The sequence below is a fragment of the Chenopodium album genome, chromosome 24 (genome assembly GCF_948465745.1).
Source record: "Chenopodium album chromosome 24, dcCheAlbu1.1, whole genome shotgun sequence".
NCBI lineage: Eukaryota > Viridiplantae > Streptophyta > Magnoliopsida > Caryophyllales > Amaranthaceae > Chenopodium > Chenopodium album.
Window position 1 is genome coordinate 12,991,983 of NC_137857.1, and position 19,955 is coordinate 13,011,937.

The window sequence follows — 19,955 nt, forward strand, 5'->3', positions numbered from 1 at the left end:
AAGTTGTTGGTTTCTTGAACTAATTGCATGTGAATTATTGGTCTTAGGAAATTATTGTAATTTTCATGCATATTCATGTTCATATCTTTCCCTAAGCAGTAGTGATAGAAGACCGGAACAAAAATTGCAGCAAAACATAATAGCACAGAGTAATCGGACCAATATTTATCAAACTTGGAACGCATAAGATCTTCCATTTCTTTGAGTTTTGGATCATCCTTTTTAGAAGCAGCCACTAATAGTGACTCAATTCTACAAGTGTCATTTCTTGAACCGAACCGACCCGAACCCGAGAATGACCCGACTTAATTATAACCCGCAATATATTGACTTGAATCGAACCCGACTCAAACCCGATAATGACCCGACTTGATTATAACCCGCAAATTATTGACTTGAACCGAACCCGAATCGAACCCGATAATGACCCGACCTGGGTATAACCCGAAAATAATTGACTTGAACCGAACCCGACTCGAACCCGAACATGACCCTAACTCATTTAAACCCATAAAAACCCGAATTTAACCCGACTTGTTTTTCACCTGACCCGAATGTAACCCGACCTTTTATTGACCCGACCTAAACCCGACCCGAACCCGAAAAGATGTATGACCCGACGTGACCCGACTCAAGCATGACCCAACCCGAACCCGACCCACATAGGTTCTGACAATAACCCGTATTGACCCGACCCGAGATGACCCGACCCACACAAACCCGACTCAAATCTGACCCATTTACCCAAATTGACAGCTCTACCTCATTTCCATGCACATTGGATTTGAGTTTATGTTGTGATAACCTTATGGTTATGTTATTTGCAAGGTGTATTAGTGATTGAACTTTGAAAGTGCGAAGTGTTGATTGATATTCGGAATCAAGGTTCTTGAGGTTCTTTTTGTGTGGTTTTGCTAGCAAGGATCAAGGTAAGTTTTAGGTGGCTAGATACCTTTGAAAGTGATTGGTTTAATTGAATAACATGTTTTACATAATTTGATTGGTGATTGAATTAAATTGAATTGAATTATGATTTTGAAATAAATAATGTTTGAAGGTATTTATTTTAATAAAAGTGTTTTGAATGATTGATTTTTTTATCATGTTTTGAATGGTTTGAACTACTTATCATGTTTAAATAAAGGATTTGATTTTAAAAGGTTTGTTGAATTAAATAAAAGGTTTTTCAAGGAAGAGTTATTGATTTTGAAAAGTTATTAACATGAGATTTTATTCTCAAGTAATTATTTAAAAGGTTTTAATTTTAAAAGTATGTGGAATTTTTAAAAAGGAGTTTGAATTATATTGAAATTTATTGGATATTAAAAGGATTTATTGAACCATTGAATTATTTTTATTAATGCTTTATAAGCATGTTGGTAATCCCACTCTGCGGAATTGGTGTATTGATAAGGCCTTGGACTTTGTATGACCGGGTCTTTCCTCAAGAATAGCCTTGTAATATAATGAGACTAGCTTAGGGGGTGTGCGCACTTGAGTGAGGAATTGGATTATAAAAAAATTGGTTCTTGATAAAGGAATTGGTTTTATATTATTAACTATTATTTTGAATATTGAATCATTACAATTGGTTTTGAATCATGGGTTTGGAATTATTGGATTATTTAATGAAATTGGTTTTAAAAGCATGTTTGCGAATAAATTGAGTTTACATTATCTTGCACTTATCGTACTTAGCATATTTTGCTAACCCGTATTTCTTATTTGTTTTGGTTCGCCCGGTTTACCGTAATGGTAAGCAGTGTTGACTAATTTCAGGTGGAGTCAATAATTGAGCATATGGAGTCTCGGAAATGTCTTCACTTAGATTAGGAATGTTGGTCTTTGTATTTTATTTTGAGTACTCTTAACAATGGTTACTATTTATGGTTTATTATTAATAAAGAAAGAGTATTGAAGTTTTCCGCTGCAAAGTATTGGTTTTATTTAGTAAGTCTTGGTAGCCTTGCGTAATCACGCGACGGTAATATGCGAAAGTCTATCTCTACGATATAATTATACGTATTATTCTGGTATTTCCGTAGAGGGAGATGTGGGGGTGTAACATGCACGGTCATAATTAAAATTTACAACAAATAAATTATAAATAGTGGTTTTATTTTAATAATATCTAATTTATCCAAAAAAATTATTTGTAAAAATATCAATTGAATTTTTATTTTTTCCATTACCAAATTCGTATTGGATTGTGTAAAAAAATAATATAGTAATAGAAATTTAGAAGCTATAAAGTTTTATATAAGAAAACTAAAATATTAGCTTCGGTTATTACCCACATATATTTATCCTTAAATTGTTGACGCAGTTTAACCGGCAGAATATGAAAATTTAATTTATTTTATTTTACTTTAGAATAATTAGTATTACGTAATCAACTTTTTAAGATATTTTTTTAGTGAGCAGTAGGAGTTTTTTTTTTAAAAAAAAAATACTCACATAAATATTTAGAGTAATTACATTTAATTTCTCAATATATATTATGTATACTATAACAAATTGATTTTGTTCTTGTAAAGTTTATGTAAATTTGAGATTTATACAAAGTATGCTACCAAAATAATTTTTCTTAAAAATAATTTTATTGCCAAACGATAAAAGTTGGTGGAAAAAATTTAGAGTGATAATATATTACAATACCTTTTCTTTAATCTATGTTAGTATTTTTGTAAGTAAAAGTTTCGTAGTATATAAAATATATGTTAAAAAAATTAAGTATAATTGGATTAAATATGTTGTCAAAAAGGAAATAACTATTATTGTAGGGTATATTATAAAATTAAAGTCATTAAAATATGACCAAATTAAAAAAAAAGAGAGAGAGAAATTAAAAAAAAATTAAAAAAAATAAAAAAGGAGGAAAAATTTTTAACTGGAAATGACAAGTGTCATTTCAGGTTTTGCCTTCAGTATATTGATGGGGTTAAATTCATTTGATCTAATCTTTTAATACACTTTCCTATCCACTTTGATGATTCATACAAATTTTTTTTTAAAAAAAATTGAATTAAATTGATCACTCTATTCACATAAAGAAAATAGAAAAAATCATTGAAAAAATATTTGACTCTTGATAAATTTATAACAAAAATAGTAAAACATGACATACTAAGACTTAAATAATTGTGATTATTTCACAATTAATTTAAATAATCATGAATGCATAGAATTTAACCTAGTTTTCAATATATGTAATAATGAGGTTACATTCATTTGATCCAATCCCTTATTAATACACTTTTCTATCCACTTTCATGACTCGTACAAATTTAAAAAAAAAAAATTGAATTAAATTGATCACTGACATAAAGAAAATTTAAAAAAATCATTGAAAAATATATGACCTTTAATAAATTTATTAAAACAATAATAAAACATGCCATACTAAGACTTAAATAATTGTGATTCTTAAACAATAAATTTAAATTATCATGAATGCATAGAATTTAACCTAGTTTTCACTATATGTAATAATGAGGTTACATTCATTTGATCCAATCCCTTATTAATACACTTTCCAATTCACTTTGATGACTCATCAGTGATTCATCTGTCCGGTCTTAAAACTATCTTCCATAGTTGAAATAGTCATTATAAATTCACACTCCAGTTTCATCTCATTTTATTAGTCACTCCTTCCAACAAAAAGATATGAGAATATTTGTAATTGTTGAGGGAATTTTATAATTGTTTAAAAAACAATTATTTGTTATATATATTTTGCAAGAATGGAGCGTTTTCTTTTGGTATTTATTACTTATTGTTACTCTATCTTCGAAATTGATCGCGAGGATGTAGGGGCAAATTCGACCATGGTTTCTTTGTCTAATTGTCACAGGTACACAAATTAGATTGGTTTATTATTTATTTCTTTACATTTTATTTTATTTTTATGGTGAAATTTTCTTTACTGATTCTTGTGCATTTTAACTTCATTTGATTAATATATGAACCTTGTCTCAATAAGTGTGATATAATTGTTTTGTTATTATAGATATTATGTTACTTTGAATAATCTATCATTATATTCAATTTACATAGTCGTTAAAGGAGTAATCAGTTGCAATAATGATATATGTTGGTTTAAAAAATTATATAATTGTAGAGCGCTATTCGAATAATAACTTAATTTTGATGTTATGAAGTAAAAAAATCCTATATCATCATATATGGAGGAGAAATCAAAAAATGGGTTCTTTATAATTATTAAAACATTTCTTTTAGTTACAGAGGGAACAAGGAGTATCTTAAAAAAAATATTAGTGTTAGTAGGTTTTTTTTGGATTTTATGTTTTAGATCTTGAAAAAAGTTATATAGTTTGACAATCATATGAACTTAAAAAAGTCTTACACATTAGTCTTTATTTTGATAGCTAATACGGAGTAATAAATAGGTCAAAAGGTGATCTTCAAATCTGGAAAAATTCATGTATTAAATGGTGCATTTTTCCTTACCATAGCACAATTTTCCTTACGTGTACTATAATTCCAATGTTAATTGTTAAATTGTCTATTAAAAATGAAATCCAATATAAGAAAATTAATAAATAAACTTCAAATATAAATGTTACCAAGTTTATACATTGATTAATTAATAATTAGATGAATAATCCTATCAACCTTCTTACGATACACAAGTTTATAGGAATATCCAACCATGTATGGACTTTTTTTTTAAAGCACTTAGCTAGGCCTTTATCATTTAGTAATTTTTCAATCCTGAATAATAAAAACTCATACAAATGGCGTTGTTTTCCATTCTTTCAATATGTTATAAAACTTATCATATTAACTAATATTTTACCTAATGTTGTATTAAACATATTAGTTAATATGATACATTACTATATAGATCTTTGGTTATGCTATGTTTGATAGCATACTCTCAAGTCTCAAGGTCTCAACCGCACACCATCCCCTTTTGTGGAATCACTTGTTGGAAGGTAGGTTTCTCGAATAACCTACATTTTTTAAGCTCGTAATAAAAAAAATGGTAGATAAAATTGTTACATAAAACAACTGATTTTGTTTTGTTTTCTGTATACAAGGTGTTCCATAAACTAAAGGAATTCTAGGAAAAAGCATGCATACAGGGGAAAAGAGTTACATGGACATTAATCCGAATAAAGCACCTTGACTTGAAAGGACGACTACATCACTTGTATTTGAATACCAATTACAACTTTATGATTGATTAAGCAAACAAGTTGATGTAAGAGAGATATAATGCGCTCATCATCGACAGAAAAACTAGGACAAACATGTTCTAATGTGTCCTTTATAATCGTGCCTTATGGGTAACTCTTCTTGCATATATGTCTAAGAGGCTCAATCGAAGTTCAAAACCATCTAATCAAAAGAATACAAGGCAAGTATGCACTTATGCAAGCATTGGGTTATTATTGTTGTTATTGGCATAGCTACATCTTGTACATGTTTGACGATAATTACAATCGTGGCTTCTCTGTCTAAATTGTTGTACAATTGTTATACGATATTGCCTCATCACTTGTTATCCTCGTAAGGAATTACTTTGTCACCATAAACTTATGATGCAAAATGCGTGAATAATTCAATTGTTGGGTAATTGCGTAAATCTTGATAATTAGAAAAACCAGATTTTGTTTGTATTAAGACTTTAATACTTTTGCAGATTTTCCCATATTACTTATTAACGATCACATATGATAATTGAGAACTTTATTACCTTAAACAATAACTCGAAGTATGTGCGACTGTGCGTTGCCCATTTCCCACAACATCACATTAACATTATAACTAGGTTCACGGAATTTTTTAGTATTATTATCAATTCAGTTATTCTACACTATTTTATTTTATGTAAGAAAATTGTCTAATAATATTTTTGTGAAATAAACTACCAAAATATCTATTGAAATAATAACATAATAACTAATTAGCTTTTATGCATGTGATCATATAATTATATTTATGTAATTCAGTTAGTTTCTTGAAAATTAAATAAATTTTTAAAGCTATATATCTACCTCGAGAAATAATTCAATTCCCTTCGTACTCACTATTAAAATCACGCTATAATTTTCTCAAATCAATCTATTTACAGTATTATATCTTCCGAATAATATATTATTATTTCTTTATCCAACCTTTCTCTTGTTATCGATATTTTTTAAAATATGTTTGGCAATATCTTTGTAACACCCCCAATTTACTAGCTAATAATAAACAATAATTAAAAGAAAATAAACGACCTTTAAATAAAATTGCGGAAGCATACACCTAAATCGGAGGTATTACCGCCACACTCGACAACCTGTCAAGTGTTAAGGCTTACAAAATCTCAATAATTACAACCCAACAAATCTAGGTGAGCTATTTATACAACTTTACAAACTCGATATAAAAACACTAATCGAAACACTTGAGCTCCTTTAGCTACGATCACTTGATCAACCTGCTTAGACAATCTTGACTGCTCACCATTAAGGACAAATTCCAAAATAGATCGTCGCAGGGCCACCATAAGAAAAAGACATGGTCGCAAACACAAGTAGCACAACAAAACAACACACACGCGTCAGCAAAAAGCTGAGTAATCACCACCAATCAAAATACAAAGAGTAATAATCAACTCAAGTAAACAAAGTAGTTCAAAACTACATTACACATATACACCTCAAGATGAGTAAAATAACTCCCTACTCTAAAAATAACCTTTGTCAATCTCAACCTCGAATATTAATACGAACTTTTACTCAATTAACTCCTCTAACCAATAAGTGTGCCACGCTCTTTGTTTTATACCTAGCCTTGGACATGAGTAATTTGAATAACAAACCAACAAGTATAAAAACTTGAATACTCTCAATAACCGGAAAAACACCTTGAACCAGACCACATACGGGCCAATTCCCACTATAAGGGACCATAGAAAAATAAATAATAAAGATTGTACCTCATTCTTAACTCATGATTATCATCCTCTTACCAACATGCCAAGGACTAAGGTATATAACTCCAAGCCTCAAACCAAGAACAAAATATAATTATCAACCTTTGATCTCATACAACGATCAAATAATCATTCACAGCTAATAGATAATATCTCAATAATGGCACATGTTCCCAAATTATATATGACGACATATTCGATTAATAAAATACCTCAACTCTTATAGGATAATAAAACTAATACCCAAATATAATTAACTCACAACCCAAGAATTATACACTGCATTAATAACCCTAAAACCTCAAGAACAATACTCCCTATAGCAACAACATCAAAACCCTAGAAATAAAAAATCAATCATAAATGATAAAAGTAATACGATACTCATACCCAATCAAATCATATAATACCAATAATCAATCATATATATATACAAACTTGATCACATGAACTACAATTATAAAATACACATAATAATAATACAGAGTACGAATAATAAATCATATTACACATAATAATATGAAATATAATACAAACATCTCCAAAGTTTCGTGTGATTACCTTTCCGAAAAAAATATCTAAACATTGAGACACCACTAATAACCGAAAAAGAATTAACTACTACTCTAAAAATTCAAGTCGAGTGGGCTGATAAAATTAATTGTGCCAAGATTGACAACAATCACCAAATGTAATGATGATGGTCTCGTAAAATATCTAGTTGATTATAATAAAAGGGTCTCATGATGAAAGAATAATATTAGAGAAAAGAATTAAAGGGCAAGCTAATAAGGGTTTTTGCATAATATACGGAATGACAAACGAAGGATATAAAGAGGCAAAAATATTAAAAGGATTGACATAGAGTAACAAATATTATAAGGGTTCATAATATAGGTTACACAAAGTCCGAAAACAGAGAGCCTACTTAAGCTAAAAAAAATTACGTTTAAAACTTTCCGAACTTTCAAATAAAAATATAAGATTAGGAAAGTGATATAATAAATAAAAATAACTATCTTTTTATAAAATATATAATATAAAACTATAAAATATTCGGGTATTACAATCTTAATACAAATATGAAAAAAAAATATTAGTACTCAATCAATATATCATTATGAAGTTGTTGGTTAATTATTAAGGTAATTAGCTTGGCAAAATAATTTACAACAATCTTTTATTATTACTATGGATTGTGTTATATTCTATGATATTATTCCTAGTGTATGTTGTGCTTCATTTTTTTTTTTCTTTCTAAAAGTAAAGATTTAGACAATATTAATTTTTAATAATTAAGGCAATTGAATTATTAGTCAAAATTATTTTTAACTCGTTAAAACTTTACTTAATTAGTGTTTTTCAAAAAAAAAAAAAAAAGGACACACCAGGTTATGAAACGTGTCATTGCTAGTGTGTCTTTTAGTATATAGTTATTGATTAATGATTGATAATTAAAGATAGATAACTTTGAATTCAATATTATACGAATAAACAAATTGGTTAAATAAATGTCCAATGATCTTGCAACCATCTCTAAATATTTCATTACTATAACAGCAACTCCAATGGTTGTAGCTAGGGACTTGCTTGTAATTTTCAAAAGTCTCTAGCTACTAGCTTGATCATTGGAGCTAAAAAATACAATTAGCTTACCAAGCAAATTAGTTCGCCCAAGCTAATTTGCTTGATAAAAAAGGTATTAGACTTATGAAGAAGATGCAGTTCTAATAAGATATTTACATGAGTTGAGTTGCAACCCAAAGTAGAATTGCGCGAAAGGTTTTAAGAATGGTCACCTAAATAGATTGGAAGAGATGATTAATAGAGTACTTCCTAATTGCGGCTTGAAATCAGTTCCCACTACAAGTCCCTAACTACAAGTCTACAACAACTTCAATGGTTGTTAGTGCTGGTAGTTAGTACTTAGCTGTAAATGGGTCCTTAACTATGAGTGATAGTAATCAAGCTTCTCTGATCATCTATGCTTATTAAAATTAGAAGCTAGAAACTAGTAAGTACTCAACAAGGATACTACTACTTCCGTGTTTCATATTAATTGCAATTTTGGGGTATTATTTGTGAGATATAAAATATTCCAAAGTTGCAACTAATATGAAACGGGGGTAGTATAACTGTTTGATGATCTGAATGTTAATGCTATGGGAATTCTTTTCATATTGTTTTGTATCTAGGTTCAATTGATAGTATCAGCTGTGTCGTGTCATGAATGTTTATAAATCATAAGTGAAATGCATCATTATAATCAGGAAAATAGTTTAGTAGATCAACTTATAGGGAATTATGGACTAATGTAAGATGATAAGTTACATAGATCATTTTTTGCTCAAATGTTCCAGTTCATAAGTTTATTAGTAAAAAAAATGGCTGATATCCGATGTCCTATTTCTGATATTCTCAATTTCTCGATTACCTTTTCTATTTTGTGTTGTTCTGTTTGTATCATCAACATCATTCGCCATAATATTTGATTTCCTTTCGCTCTGTCCTACTTTTACATGTTTTGACTTGTTGCATTTTCTTACATATGGCAAACGCATAAGAAAGCTAAGTGGTTGTTTAAAGTTCCATTCATTCATTATGAAACTCTTGCATGAATATACGCAAAAGACAAAGCTACCGGAGATGCAAGTGAGGCATTCGTTGATGCTATAGAACCCATGGATTAAGAGATTGATAAGAAACCATTGAATGTCGAGAGTGATGAAGAAGATGATGTTAATTCTACTCATTCGGGCTCTTATTCTTCTACAAGTCAATCTGAAAAAGGCCCCATGAAGATATTGGATGATCACTCAACTCTTTCAAAAATGGCAAAAGTGAAGGCTTCTGCGATTCATTCTTCCGCAAGTGATTCTACTGCTTAATCCAGATAACGCTCTATAAAGGCGAAGGAGGCTAAGGTAAAAAGGAAAAAACAAGGTAAATTTGAAGAGCTTGTGTAGGAATAACGATGATGATTGGGTGGCCTCCCTCCATGATGATTCCAACAATTTTAGTAAGATATTTGAAAATGTCAATTTTAATCTCGGGCCTATGTCTATTGCATACTCTAAAGTGAAAGAAAAAGTGGCAAGGTTTTGGACAAGGTGGTGAATTTAGAAGGTAATTCTGCATCCAAAGCTTTAGAGGTTGCTACAATTCTCATAGCGTAAAAAACAAGCTCCACATCTTCTATCAAGCGCCAATTAATATGAATAAACAATATGCAATTAATCTTCTTAAGAAGAAGTGAAAATTTTGTCGTAAGTTGTTGGAGTTAATGTTTCAATAGATTTTGATTTTTTTATTTGGAATGTAAGAATTTCAATGCTTTTGTAATCAATAACTTATGTGACTTATATATAGCATATATATATGAATTATATAGTAATTAGGGGGTGTTTGGTAATGATTTTAGATTTAGGAAACGAATTCAATTAAGTGTTTTCATTTCTAGTTGTTTGGTATGGGTTAAAAATAACAAATACCGTTTCTTAAGGGTAACAAAATCCCCTTATTTGTTACCCTTGACAAACTAGTGGAAACAAAATACGTTTCCTTACTCAATCATAATCTACTCAACTTGTTTCAATCATTACCCTTTCCCCTATTTATTTGAATCCTTTCTGTTTCATTAACAATGTTTATACCAAACACCCCCTTAGCGTTGATCTACAATCTACATTGCATAATGTATAGCAAAACTTAGCAAATACAACAACAACAACCAAAAAAAAAAAAAAAAAAAAAAAAAGCAAAACAACTTGGTTCCAAGTTATCCATGATAAACAAGCGGTAACGAAGGGCATGTTCTCATTGACTGAACTCAACTGAACTGAACTGAAATTATTAGAGCTGAACTCAACTGAAATGAAATAAAATATTTTATAAGAGAAGGATATTAGGAGCTGAACTGAACTGAACTTATTAGAGCTAAACTGAACTGAAAATAAACGTATGAGAATAAGCCCGAAGTAGTTGTAATCATTTACGTTTCATTGGTGATGCCAAACAATTAGTATGGGTAACACTATACATTATAGTATTACCTTTAGGGGCCAATTAGTTGGGGTTAATCATCAAAGGGAATGGAAATCCCCTCATTCCCTTTGTTGTTGTTTGTTAGACCATTTTTCCCATTCCCTTTACCCTATTCATTCCCCCAAATCTCTCTAAGTTCATTCCCCACCCCCCCCCCCTAGATTTTTCCATTCCCATTCCTTGGCCACTATCTCACAACCATACCACCACCACTCACCTCCTTAGGCCGTTTGCCGCACCTCCACCGCCTTCACGTCCCTCGTAAAACACTAAAAACTCAGCCAGCCCAACCAAAAAACACTAAAAACTCCCCCCCCCCTAAAAACCGCCAGACGAGCCTCCCACCACCCTCGAAACCCTAGCGCCAACCCTAGGCGCTAGGGTTTCGAGGGTGGTGGGAGGGTAGTATGGCGGTTTTACAAAAAGGGAGGGGAGTTTTTAGGGTTTTTCTTGCCTAAGGGAGGTTTTTCGAGGGAGGATGAGCCGTGGTGAGGCCAGCGAAGGGTGGCAAGGGGCGTGGGAGGGCTGACGAAAGGGGGCGATCAGTTTCTTGGCTGGAAAAGGTGGAATTAATGAAATATGTGGTGGTTGTGGTGGGATTGTTTCCCTTTGTTTATAAAACAAACAACAAAACAAAAATAACGTATTTTCATTCCATTCTTTTTGTTCATTCCATTTCAATTACCCCATGCGAACCAAACAGCCCCTTACTAGTTTGATTTGCAAAACCTTTTGCATGTACCCGGTTTACAATAATTTTATTGTACATCGAACATTTTGCGAAAAGTGACCCTTTTTTTTTACAAAAGTGATCCATATTTTTATAAAAGTGACCCTTTTTTCACCAAAGTTACCCTTTTTTTCACAAAAGTTACCCTTTTTTCACAAAAGTGACCCTTTTTTTAAAAAAAAAAAAAAAGTGACCTATATTTTCACAAAAGTTACCCTTTTTTTCACAAAAGTGACTCCTTTTTTTACAAAAGTTACCCTTTTTTTTCACAAAAACAGAGTATCAAAATCAAAAAAATAAACACAAAATGCAAAAGTTTTTGTTCTATATCAGTCATCACCTCTCAGTTTCGAAGTCTACTAAACCTTGTGTTCTTGAAATTGCAATTTCAGTGCAATACAACTACATAAGTCCATAAGCCAACTTGATTTCACAAAACACAAAATCAAAAACACCCACCACCAAACCACCAACCGGAATCCCACCCACCCAGCCAACCCAAAACCCCATTAACCCCATTAATATTTTTTGATTTGAGCTTGTTTTTGTTTCAATTTTTGGATCATTTTTGGGATTTAATGAATGAATTTGATTGTTTTTTTTTTTTAGTTGGATGTTGATTCGGATTTTGTGTAGTTGTGTACATAGGAAGCGATATTGGAATTTGGGGGAAAGATAGTGTTGTAGTTGTTAGTGGATTGCTTTGAAGGAAGACAGAGAAAGAAAGTGTGAAAACCCACCAAACCCGACACTGGGTTCGACGCGAAATTGGGGCAAGGATCGAAGTTCGACACAAATCAGGGGATGGAGGAGGTCAGCGACGCCGGAATCGGGGGATGGGGGAGGTCAGCGGCGCTAGAATCCGACAGGGTTGGTGGTGGGTGTTTTTCTCGGTGATGAAGTTACCCATTCTGATTTACACTAATTTAGTGTAAACTGGGTGTTATTAAGAGTTTGTGTTTGATTTGACCCTTACTGACATAGCCTATGTCATACAATGATACAATGTTTATTAGACTAAAAGCAAGACATTATACAAACAGAAAAGCTTAACAGCAGTTTATAAGAACCTACTCCGTTTTTTAATTCTAATTGCGCACATCATTGACATTAAAAGAAACACAACAGTATAATCTTCTGAGCAAGTAGAGAGTTAATGTTTGAAGCTCAACAAGTCAACATCATTTACATACAGATGATTTGGCTTACCAACATAATTAAAGGTCACAGTCTCATTTATACAATATAAATATCTCCTAAAATAGAACTTGATATGGCATGTTGATACGCGAAGCTACTGGTTTACAGAGAAGACCTGCCCCAAAACCAATAACAGCAGAGTGCTAGAGTACTTATTAGCTTGGACTCGTTATCAATATCAAATGTCACATTAGGCCACACTAAATTAGCAATGTGGGAGACATAACTCCCAAGCAAAATTGTAAATATATATGAGATGGAGTTGTGATAACAAAGTAGGAAACACAGGCGTTCAAACACAATAAATTTTCCCAAGAAAAATCATCTTACAACTCTCTTCAACAAAAAGATAAAACACCAAAACTTCTAATCAATTTCATCGTTAAAAAAGTTTGCTAACCGCGTCTATATTACTAAAACATGAAGCAGATTTTGTCTAAGCACCAACAACTTCTGTGGCCTCACCCTCGGCAACAGTTTCCTCAGCTGGTCGGTCTAGCTTTACACCTACATCCTCGGAGTAGTCACCGTGAACCTACAATCAAGCCAAACAGACGATCAATTATAGAATCAGAATTCTAGTCACTATTGAATGAAAGATACATGATCATATGCTTCAACAATAATTCAGAGAAATGACTTACCTCCATCAACTTTCCAAGATCAAATTTGGGGGCCTTGAGGATTTTAACCTTCCTGATGTACACGTTTTGCAATGGGTAGATGCCAGTTGTAGCCTTTTCAATCTCCTTGCCAATAGACTCGGGGATGAACTTAGCAACAAGATCCTTAAGATCACAAGAGCTAGCCTGGTTGACCATGATCTCACGCATCTTGCGACGGATCTGCACAAAGATTGCCACATTCATTACTTGTAAATATCTAGTTAAGCAAGAATATGTAATAGGAGAAACCGATCATGGCAATAACCAACCTGGCGGATCTGGCTAGACTGAGCATAGGTGGTCCTCTTGACCTGGTTAGGACGCCTCTTTGTGAAGGCAATACAGAACATACGCAGGGTGAAGTTGTCAGTGGTCTTGACATCAACATGAGCCTCGATCAATGTCTGCCACTTGCGAACAAGGGACCTCAACTTGTCTGTGGTGAAGTCCATACCCTAGATAATTAGAAACAATCATCAATCATTAGCATTCTCTATATTAGCATCCTCTACTTTTCTAATAGAAACAGAGGTAAGCACAAAAAAAATACACAATTTAAAATGGTAGATACATACCCAGAAGTTAGTGAGGACATTACGGCCCTGAACATCCTCAGCCCTGAGACGGATCTTCCTGAAGAATTGATCCTCATCATTTTGAAGATCAGCCAATGAAATTTCAAAAACTCTGTGCTTGAGACCCTCAGAAGCGATCTAAAATTCAACAAATGACAATTCAATAAGTCATATGACAAAAGCATAACAAATCTCAACAACCAAAAAATGTAGGAATGCATAATAGGTCAGTTACACTAAGCTCATACACAAAAATATTTAAAACTAAAACCAAAAAAAAGACAATTCAATAGTCATTTTTTAAACCAAAACTTAAACACATAACATTGCTTAAAGACCCCACTTATGGGATTAAGAAGGCATTGATTAATTGATAACATTACTTGGTCATTTGCAAAAATTATTTACCTCTTCATTTCATTACACTACTTAAATCATTTCTTAAAATCGGTTATTCGCCTAATTGCAAAATCAATCTAACTTAAAAAGGTTCAAAGCACCAACACAGTTCATGAAGAACTGAATGACATTTCCACATGTAATTCCATAGTCTATACAAAAACAAGTCAAAATTAAACATCAAGCTCATAAATTTAGAAAAACTACGCAATTTAACAAAGAACCTAGCGTAGGATAATAAGTATTCAACCTACATTATATCATAGGATCAAAAACACAAACAACGCTAAAAGACAATTAGTTATAACATTCAAAAAAATTGAATTTCATCAAACAATATCATTTAATAAACCACTATATTTCTGATTATACTCCATAACACAAAAACTAAATAACAATAATTCAAACAGAATAAATCGATAAATAAATCCCCAAATTGAGAGATAGACTGACCTTGGTACCCTGAGTACGGGTAACTAGGGTTTTGCCAACATTCCTAATGTTGAAGATTGAAGGAGCCTTGATATCATACCAATCCTTCTTAGCAAATGGATCAGAGCTGCATCAAACAACAACAACAACATCAACATCAAAAACAATCACATCAAAAAATCAATCTCAAAAAAACAGAAATTGAAATAAAATTAGGGTTCGTCGAACATACGCTTTCTTCTTGCCTCCCTTCTTACCCTTGGAAATCCTCTTGTTCTTCCTGCAAAAAAGACAACAAACAGCAGAATGAAGGTATTAGAAGCTGCAACAATGGAGGAGAAATGGAGGAGGAGAGAGAAAGCAGGAGTACCCGACGGCCATGGTTGATGAATGAGAGAGGGGGGAATGAGGGTTTCTTCTGCTTAGCAGCTGCTGCGCTCTCTCTCTCTATCTCTCTCCTGCTGCTTAAAAGGTTAGAGAAAAACCCTAATGACAAAGTGGCTGGTTTTTATATGCAGTTTGTTGAATTAAGGGGTTTCGTTTTATCGGGCTTTTCTTTTTTCTGGGCTTTGTTTGGAATTGCAAATGAAACCCTAGATTTCTAACATTCTAAATGTGGGCCTTTTGTTTTTTCAAGTTTGCTCATTTTTATATAAAGTACTTCTTCCGTTTTCTTTTAGATGCAACATACACTTTTCCACGGTATTTAAGAAATGTGGGGTTCACATGATATAATACACTTTATAATGAGATGAGTGGTTGTTAGGAGTGTAATTTAGTGGGTCATGTGCTTTAAATAAGAGAAATAGTATAGTTTTCCCCTAAAGTAACTCTCCTTTTATAGTGTGTTGCAAGTATTGTGACATTTCATTTTTAGGGAAGTGTTGCAAGTAAAAAAAACGGAGGAAGTATTTTTTATTATACTACCTTCGTCCTAAAATGACTTATATAGTTAAACTATGCATATATATCAATGCACTACTTTGAACTTATTTTTATATAATTAAACTCTATATTAATACCTATTAACAGCATATATTATGATAAAAATGCATTTTTATTACAATAATTAAAAAAAACTATAGTCGATGATAATAAAATTTATAGTGAAAAAAATTCCAATGTGTCAGTTATTCTGGGATGAAGTTCATAAAAACTTGATATTCCATAGATAGCTCAAACAATAGACTTACTTATTAACAACTTTTATATAATAGCACAAAAAAAAATGGTTAAAGAGTGTCAATTATTATTAAACAGATGCAGTAGAATTATTAAAATTAAATTATTTTTTACTAAACAAAAATTGTTCTTACTTCTTTCTTACTGATTAAAATTTTTTTTTTTAACAATTGAACTTATATTTGGTAAACTTACATTCGAACTTTTTTGCTAAAATGAAATTGTTTTTACTAAACTTTAATAATTTTAACTAGATACTATTTGAATAAGATGTAAATTACAAGGTCTTGCTCCATACGTAGTATGTTTTTTAATGATTGCACCACTTTGACTTTTACCCTATCTATACTTCTATATTGAAAAGCGTTCCAAAAACATAATATGTTTTACATGTCACCGCCTTTTTTAAGTTCGATATGTCAGCAATATGTGCTACATAGGGGTGCTAATCGAGCGAGTAGATCACGAGCTAGGGGGTGCTCGACTCGTGATCGAAAACTAGAGCTCGTGCTCGACTCGTGATCGTTACTCATTAAGCTCGTTTAGTTAGTGCTCGACTCGTGATCGTTAATTTTTTTAGCAGCTCGACTCGATCTCGAAAATGCTCGTTACTCGTTAAGTTGCAATGGCTCAAATCAGCTCATTAACTCAAGAGCTCGATTGCTCGGCTCTTAACTCGCTAAGCTCGATAGCTTGACACATCATCAGCTCATCTAATTTAATTTTTCTGTTTTTTTTATTGTAACTTGACTATTTAATATTTTCAACTAATGTAAACTACTTATTTTACATACATAAGTTTTTTTAACATACCAAATAAAATCTAACAGAAAAATGTTTTACAAATTCAAATTCTTACACAACAAACAAGTAGGACATCAAACTAAGTATTTTAATCATTATCAAATTTATTACATGACCAAGGAAAATGAATACAGGGAATAATTTTTTTTTTCTTCAATTTGTCTTTGGCTGCAAATTCTTCCTTCAATCTTCTCCAATATCCTACAAAAAATAATATATTTCAAATTAATAAATAATAACTTATATATACGATGTAAAAACTTATAAATTAAGTCCATACCTCAGTATTAGGAAATTGGAAGAATGATGTCTTTTGGTTCTTCTTCTCTAAAGTTATTCTACAATCAAAATAATGTATTAAGTTAAAATGATACTTGTAGTAGATACAAATTATAAATTATATATATATAAAAAAAGTTACATTCTACAAATTATAAACTGGTACATACAAAACACTAAATCAAACGCCCAATAAATTGTATATTATGGGTAAACAAATTCAATTTCCACTCGATATGAAACGCCGAATTAATTGTATATTTTGGCTAAAAATCGCCCAAATTAATCATCTAATTTCTCAAGAACATGCAAAATTGTCCAACTATTTGAATAAATTTATCAATAATCTAATAAAACTACAAAAACAAGTGAACGAGTACAGATCTACAAGAAAAGAGAGTATTAAAACACACCTGCCATATCAAAGCTTGTTCTTTGTCAAAATTGCCTTCAAATTGATGTTGATCTCTTCTTCCTTCCTCGATAATTTATATCCTCTGCGAGCTTTACTTTCAGATTTGAGAAAAAATTGAGATAAAATTGGGGGGGGGGGGGGGGGAGGGGAGGGGTGAGTGCGGAATAGTAGCGGCTAGAAGAGGACTAGGGTTTTGTTTTCTTTGGAATGACTGAATGAGTAGTAAGTGGCTAGTGGAAGTTAGAAAGTTTAGATTTCTAGAAACTACGGAGGTGTATTATTATTATTACTACCTCTGTTAATAGTTTTGTGCAACTTTGGGGCTTGACATGGTCGCCAACGCAAAACTTGATAATGATGATTAATGTTTTTTAAGGGTATGTAATTAAGGTAGAGAGAGAATGTTTAGATAATAATCAAATACCCACTGCCACCACCAAGACCAGCCAACACCACCCATACCGCCTTCATCAACACCACCGCCGCCTACAACGCCGGCGTCACCACTACCACTACCACCCCCACGAAACCACCACCATTACCACCCCCACGAAACCCACCACCACCACTTCTCACGAAACCCACCACCATCAACCCCACGAAACCCACCACCACCACTTCCCACGAAACCCACCTATACAAAACCCACCCCCACGAAAAACAAAACCCACAAAATCATCACCACCAATTCGACAAACCCATCACAAATTTAATTTTTTGAAAGTTGAAGAGAGAGAAAGAAGATCTAAACAAGATGTAGTGAGATAATGAGATTGAAAGAGGAGAGAGAAACCCACCACCACCAAACCCACGAAACCACCACCACTACCAACCATACGAAACCGCCATTCTCACGAAATCCGATGAAATCCCACCGCGAAAGCCTAACAAAATCCCAAACAAAAACCACCCCCAAAATCCCAGAAATCCTAAGAAACTATTGAAGTTGATGAAAGAGAAAGAAGATCTGTAAAAATTTAAAGAGATAATTTGATTGAAAGAGGAGAGAGAAAATATGGGGAAAGAAGATGAAGAAGATGATGATGATGAAAAAGATGAAGATGAAGTTGAAGTTGAATGAAGATGGTTTTGGGTTTCTTGAATTGAAGATAAAGAGTTGATTAATTAGATTAGGTTGGTTGGGGTGAAAATTAGTAATTAATTAAATCTGATTATAGTAAGAAATTGTGTTTTATTATTTTAAATGAGGGTAAAATTGATATTTGACTAGTTTTTTTTACTAAAGGAGGAAAGAAATTTTTTTGTTGTACATAATACTTAGCGGACAAAAATGGCAAAAGTTGCACAAAACAATTAACGGAGGTAGTATTATTTTTTCCTTTTTTTGTTTAATGGAAAGGTGAATATCATAATTATTTTTATTATATATATATGTATATACATATATATATGTATATACATGTATATATATGTATATATATAGGGACATTTTTTTAAAAATATTTTAATAATAAAATATTATCGAGCTGCTCGCGAGCTTATCGAGTCGAGCAAGACCTTGCTCGACTCGTGCTCGTTAAGGTTTCGAGTCGAGTCGAGTTCGAGTCGAGTCAACTCGAGTCGAGTTTTGACCGAGCGTTGACCGAGTCGATCTCGAGTTGCTCGCGAGCTGATCAACTCAATTAGCACCCCTAGTGCAACATGTCACTATAAACATTGACAGGCTAAAGTCGTATCACCTAATCAAAAGTAATTACCTAAGTCCTCTAACTAAAGTAGATAGGGAAGTAGGGTCGAATCCACAGGGAAACTAGTCTTTCTATTTCTAACTAATTAATAGCAATCTAAATTATTAGTAACAATTTGTTGTGATTTAAAGATTATACTACGAAGAATATAAGTAGGGAAAATAAAATAAGAGGAATCAATGAATTAAGGACCTAGGGCATAGGTTCACCAATAAATAATATTCCAGGGTAAAACATAATAACCAATCATTAATGCATAAATTAACCAGATAATAAAGGGCTTTCGCTACGTATTACAATCACAGAATTAATCTACCGGTATTAAATCTCATCTCTCGAATCTCGACTTAACCATTTATAGATTAACCTGCCTATTGAAACTAGACCTAAACATCAATTCTCATCTCTCGAATCTCGAATCAATATTGTCAAACTCATGCATAAAAGATCAGGCTTAATCTAGTCACAGAGCATTAAATCAATCAATAGGAAATTAATATAGCATTGATAATTAACAACAATAAATTACCCCTTCATATTATTTATGGATCCCCATAAACCCTAGAAAA

General features: G+C 32.1%; 1 protein-coding gene across 1 annotated transcript in view; it reads right to left on the bottom strand.

The window, feature by feature from the left end:
* Positions 1 to 13,217: 13,217 nt before the first annotated feature.
* LOC145611403 (small ribosomal subunit protein eS1-like) overlaps positions 13,218 to 19,955 on the bottom strand; it is a 54,903-nt gene continuing 48,165 nt past the window's right edge. The window contains exons 2-8 of the mRNA XM_081666731.1: positions 15,368 to 15,399; positions 15,230 to 15,277; positions 15,019 to 15,124; positions 14,167 to 14,304; positions 13,861 to 14,046; positions 13,571 to 13,771; positions 13,218 to 13,461 (exon numbers count right to left, since the gene is read on the bottom strand). Coding sequence (XP_081522857.1) covers positions 13,363 to 13,461; positions 13,571 to 13,771; positions 13,861 to 14,046; positions 14,167 to 14,304; positions 15,019 to 15,124; positions 15,230 to 15,277; positions 15,368 to 15,378 — 789 coding nt within the window. The 5' untranslated portion in view covers positions 15,379 to 15,399 and the 3' untranslated portion in view covers positions 13,218 to 13,362. The remainder of the gene's footprint in view (positions 13,462 to 13,570; positions 13,772 to 13,860; positions 14,047 to 14,166; positions 14,305 to 15,018; positions 15,125 to 15,229; positions 15,278 to 15,367; positions 15,400 to 19,955) is intronic.